This window comes from Halyomorpha halys, unplaced genomic scaffold (genome assembly GCF_000696795.3).
Source record: "Halyomorpha halys isolate HHAL.00 unplaced genomic scaffold, Hhal_1.1 Scaffold2347.1, whole genome shotgun sequence".
Classification (NCBI taxonomy): domain Eukaryota; kingdom Metazoa; phylum Arthropoda; class Insecta; order Hemiptera; family Pentatomidae; genus Halyomorpha; species Halyomorpha halys.
The window spans coordinates 24,068-30,213 of NW_027105940.1; the positions used below are offsets into that span (position 1 = coordinate 24,068).

Here is a 6,146-nt window from a genome sequence, read left to right on the forward strand (position 1 = left end):
TGGCCCTGGTAGCGTCATTAGCAGCCCTGTCTGCGTTCATTTTGTCGGCTTGCCTAACACCACACGACTGTTGGATATTCGGACCATCAATGAGCCACTACACCAACTCTGGACCATTGCAGCGATTTATTTAGCAACAAGAGCTACACATCTCGGCAGCACTCTTCTCCTGACCTATCGGAGTGGACCAACCTTTTAGTCGAGCAGTATTTGTTTTACATATTTATATTGTTTGTAAATTTGTCTCTTTTGTTTTCTTAATTTATTTATCCAATTTTATTTTTATCTGTAAGGCCTTTTTATTTTTGCTTGTATGTTTTATTTATGTTTGTTTTTAGTTTTGTTTTTTTACCATGTATAAATTGAACCAAATAAATGTTTAATCTGAGCCAGTTTGTTTCTTGTTCATTTATAAAGCCTTCCAACAAAAAGACATAGTCGATTTGAGGTGGCTTTAACATAATTTGGTCCTCCGGGCCTTGGATTAAACATTTATTGGTGTATAACATTATATCGTCTACCATGTCTTGGATTGAACATTTATTGGTGTATAACATTATTTGATCAACCGGTCCTGGGATTGAACAATTATTGGTAATATAACATAATTTTGGTCATCCGCGCCTTGTATTAATCATTTATTGTTAAATGTGTTCATAATTTTGGTCCTCCTAGGATATAGACATTTATTTGAAGTTTTGGTCATTATAATTTTATTGTTTATATTAATTGTTGTTTTAAGGTATGTAATGGGGCCCAAAGCGGATAAAAATAGAATTCACTTGTCTGAGGTTGAAGATGAGTTAGAAGATTTAGCTCAGGAGATAAAAGATACTAGGGATATTGGGTTTTCCTGCTCAGAAAATCCTGAAAAAATAAATTTATTTAAAGCTCGATTACCTAGGTTAGATAGATAGTTTTTAGTTTTGTTTTTTTACCATGTATAAATTGAACCAAATAAACGTTTAATCTGAGCCAGTTTGTTTCTTGTTCATTTTTAAAGCCTTCCAACAAAAGACATAGTCAATTTGAGGTGGCTTTAACAATATCTCTATTGAGATGATATTCATATAAACAGTCAACGTCTATAATATTAATCTACAGTAATAAGAATAATTGTTAACATAAATTAGCTAATCAATCATTAAAATTTCATTTTAACAGAGAAAACGACGCTTAAATGTTGTTTTAATAAAGTATGCCAGTATGGGATGGGTTGTTGGCCTCAGTGGGGGCGGTTTCATTCATGCTTTGGAATCAATAGTTTATTCAGAATTCGGTTTGGTTCTGTGTAAGCGTTGGACCACCATTGATATGAATTTCATTGAGAACGTTTTATTTACAATTAAACCATTTTAATACAAATAAAACCATTTTATTACGACTGAACCATTGAACTCATCTCATACCTAACTCTTAGAAGCCGAAATCCTTTGCAGACCATAAATCCTCCTTACTTTGTCACTCAAAAAATTACCATAAGGACCTCAATATTCTGTATGTTGAACAAATATCAATTCTCCAATGATAAACTCATAAATCCTCTTGTTTTGCATCTTCCTTCCACTTCAGTACCTGATGATCCTACCAATTGGTACATTCTCCACAAGACTGAATCATGCCACTGTAATATAACTCCAATCACGTTGGTATTCAGAGATTCCTCCTCTAGCTCCGATAACTTCATTTAATCATCGAGGCATTGAATTAATTAATTTGTTTTTTAGAAATGCTTAGCATTTGCTGTTCCACTGTTCTCTTAGGTGTTGAGTTCATGGGGTGCTCAGATGCTCATGAGAGCCTATGCATTTCTTTCCGTGATGTCTCAGGAGTGATCCATTGGATTGAGTTCTGGACTCCTTGGTAAAAAACGCACCTCACACCATTGTAGTTCCCCTACCAATCAGTTTAATTATGCCTCATTAACATGACGATACATTTTTTTTCTATATGACCTCCTTCCTGGTCATTTCTGGGGGTTATTTAATGATTACCACCACATTCTAGCCATGGTATTATCAAATCAAGCTTCCATTGTGATCACCATAGAAATAAAAATTGCCCTCCAGGCGGATTCGAACAGACGTCGCCTAATGAAAAACATGAAAGGAACTGAGAGAATAAAGAATGTCTGTAAAAAAAAAAAATGATTCCTTTTTTTAATTTTTTAGATTAGTAAATGTCTCATCTTATTTAATTTACCCGTAAATAGATGTAGGTATATTTGAAATGGACTATGACATAAGTTTAGAAGTAAAACTCTAAAAGGTGAGATGATACTTTTGTCTAGGAGTTTATTTGGACTATTTCATTATCATTACCACTTCATTTTTTTAGAGATAAGTTCTTTTGTATTCCCGCATAAATTCTATGCATTTGATTGTATTCAGTTCTCAGACATCCAGTGTCATTAAAATGTAATTGTATGTCGTAATTTTCACAGAGGGACACGGTTAGTTCTAGTATAATCAGAAAATTTAGTTTCTGAACTATGGTGGAGTTGATGGTCCTGAATCCATACATGATGGGATGCTTAGCATTTGCTGTTCCACTGTTCTCTTAGGTGTTGAGTTCATGGGGTGCTCAGATGCTCATGAGAGCCTACCCATTTCTTCTCGTGATGTCTCAGGAATTGAGTTCTGGACTCCTAGGAATAAAACGCACCTTACACCATTGTAGCACCCCTATCAATAACATTAATTATGCCTCATTAACATGACCATAATTTTTTTTTCTATATGACCTCCTTCCTGGTAATTTCTGGGGGTTATTTACTGATTACCACCACATTCTAGCCATGGTATCAAGCTTCCATTGTGATCACCATAGAAATTTTTTTAGAGATAAGTACTTTTGTTTTTCCACATTAATTATATGCATCTGATAGTATTCAGTTCTCAGACACTGGATCACGTACTTACAATGTGAATGTTGAGTATGACATGTATAGTCGTAATTTTCACAGAGGGACACGATTAGTTCTAGTATAATCAGAAAATTTAGTTTCTGAACTATGGTGGAGTTGATGGTCCTGAATCCATACATGATGGGACTAATGAACACATTGCTTGTTTATAATCAGACGGGCACTCAACGAATTTGCATACTAAGCATTTCCTAGTAATATACTCGTATAGCAGATTGTGAATCTAATCAAAACGAGCATTTTACCCTTATAAAGAACCGGAATAAAAAACTGCTGTATAGAAGTGAATGTATACTTTTAAAGTTTTTCACTTGTAATAAGATTAAAAAAAAAAGTCTTGTGTATTAAAAGTTAACACCACTGTAATTTTCATATTATTTTTCGTAGACGTATCTAATAGGAAGTGGGACATTGGCAAAGTACAGGAAGAGCACGATGTCGAGATAGGCTTATATAAGAAACGAAGGAATGTGGTGAGAAATAATAGTCACATATTTATGGAATTAGAGATCACCAAGGGAATAAGGCGGGGTTGCAGTGTTAGCCCACTAGAACGGCAAAGACGAGAATGAAGCCTGATGAGGCTGGGTCACAGAGAATTAACGACATTCTGCCTATCTCACACTCCTGGCTTAAACGGATGACATAGTTAATTTGGAAACAGTTGAAGAAAACCACAATAGAAATACGAATCCTTCAAGGGTAAATGGGGTTGTTGAACATAAAAGTTAATACAAGCAAAACTAAAGTAATGAAAATAGGAAGACAGGAAGAAATATGAAACTGAATAATACAACTGAGTGAAGAGGAGCTGCAGTACGTTAGAGATTTCAAGTATCTGGGGCCTAGCTATATTATTATATATTATTCTTTTCACTAATGCCAGAATGTTGGGTTCTCCAAACAGTACAATCAGCTCCTCACTTCTACTACTCTACATCCCATTCTCCGAGACTCTTCCCTATATCATTCAAAATACCTTTCTCTTCTTGGAGTTTAGCATCTCTTTCGCTGTTCTTGTCAAGGGCCGTGTTTCACACCCATAAATTGCTACTGGCCTTACGGTGCTTTTGTAGATGACCACTTATATTCATTTAGAGAGAGCCTTAAACTTCAATGTTCTTTGCAGTGAAAAGTAAAATCTATTTCTTCTGCTGTCCTCGCCTCTATTTCGGTCTCTTCATTATTGTTATCTGTAACCACGATTTGCAGATACTTAAATTGATTTAAGAACCTGCTACTGAAAGTTACTTTACTATTAACTTTCTTATCTTTTCTTGAGCATTTCATTTTCAGTCTTATTTTCATTAACCTTCTAGTTTTGCTGCTGCCTCTTTGCATTCCTGACATGTTCTTTGTAGTTCTGTTCGGGTTCTGACGGCAATGACCACGTCATCTACATATGCTAGATGTTGAGACAGCCGATTGTTAGATGGTTCCTCCTAGATTAGTTCTAATTGAGAGAATAGTTACTTCTAGTGCAATATTAAAGGAGGATCCCTTTACAAATAATTTCAGGGACAGCGAATTTTCGAGCTTAACTCGACAGATAGTATTCAGGAACGTCATTCTTACCAGTCTTACAAGTTTTCTGACATGCGTAGCTTTACCATAACATTCAAAAGTCCTATGCGCACTATAAAATCTGTACACGTTGTTATATACTCGTTTGAATTCTACAAATAAGAGATGCATGTCTATGTCATTGCCGACCTCAGAGAGAATATATGGTCAGCTGTAGATATAACGGCCGGAACCTTCCCTTATATTACACTATAATATTTCAGAGAATACTTATAATGCCGGATTACTGCCAGTACTTTATAGGTTGTGCTTAGTATAGCAGTGCCTCTATAATTGCCACAAGCCATCTTGTCTTCTTTCTTGTATACAGAAAGTATTCTGTGTATTCTGCTGCTCTTGATAAATCTTCGGACATTATTTCTTCCGTCTATATGGCCCATATTAAATCGGAAACTGTTTAGAGAAATAAATAACACATATTATTATCTCTGCACTACCTTGTCACGATATGATGACTAAAACATCTTGATTGGTCAATTTACACGACTTATTTCTTCCTTCTTAGGGGATTCTACTTCTTTTGTACCATCTGCTTCTACTTCTTTTTTATCATCTGCTTCTACTTATTTTGTATCATCTGCTTCTACTTATTTTGTATCATCTGCTTCTACTTCTTTTACGCCAACTGCATCTACTACTTTTATCATCTGCTTCTACTTATTTTGTATCATCTGCTTCTACTTCTTTTACGCCAACTGCATCTACTACTTTTGCACCATCTGCTACTACTTCATTTGCACCATCTACTTCTACTTCTTAGACGCCAAATGCATCTACTTCTTTTGCACCATCTGCTACTACTTCTTTTGTACCATCTACTTCTACTTCCTTTGTACCATTTGCTTCTACTTCTTTTGTACCATCAGCTTCTACTTCTTTTGGACCATCTGCTTCTACTTATTTTGTAATATCTTCTTCTACTTATTTTGCACTATCTGCTTCTACATCTTTTGTTTCATCTTCTTCTACTTCTTTTGCTCCAACTGCTTCTACTTCTTTTGTACCATCTGCATTTACTTATTTCGTACCATCTTCTTCTACTTATTTTGCACTATCTGCTTCTACTTTTTTTTTTTCATCTGCTTCTACTTGTTTTGCACCATCTGTTTCTACTTCTTTTGCACCACCTGTTTCTACTTCTTTTGCACCACCTTCTCTACACTGTGACTACACTAATGTTTTCATGTAGATGCAAGCTCTATTCATATATTTTCCCTCTGGTTCTTGTATTGAAACGGGCGATAACTCAGGGGCGAGATGAGATCCCCATGGTCTGTCGCTCATATAATATTAATAATAGTGTACCTTAATTGATTTTCTTTTGTGTGCCTTAATAGATTTTCTTGCCAGTATCATATAGATTTGCATGTTTTTTCCTTATTGGGAAACCCTTATGAAGTGGATATTTGGGAAGTAACAAATATATCACGTTTTTCTGTATTTATCACATATAATTAAATTACATTGAAAACTAACACAATAACCCATAGTTGCTTCTCCAGGGATTAACATTTTTATGAATAAAAGGAAATATATGCATGCTAAAAATCAGAAAGTTGTTAATAGTTCTCTCTCCAGAGCACTATATCTCGTTTCTTCTTCGGTCAGTCGTCGGCTAGCGTATGCCACCGGTCTT

The 6,146-nt window shown here is 35.2% G+C and overlaps 1 protein-coding gene across 1 annotated transcript in view; it reads left to right on the plus strand.

The window, feature by feature from the left end:
• Positions 1-5,699, plus strand: part of LOC136797319 (uncharacterized) — a 16,899-nt gene extending 11,200 nt beyond the window's left edge. Inside the window, exon 2 of the mRNA XM_067053590.1 lies at positions 5,271-5,699. Coding sequence (XP_066909691.1) covers positions 5,271-5,699 — 429 coding nt within the window. The remainder of the gene's footprint in view (positions 1-5,270) is intronic.
• Positions 5,700-6,146: the final 447 nt, after the last annotated feature.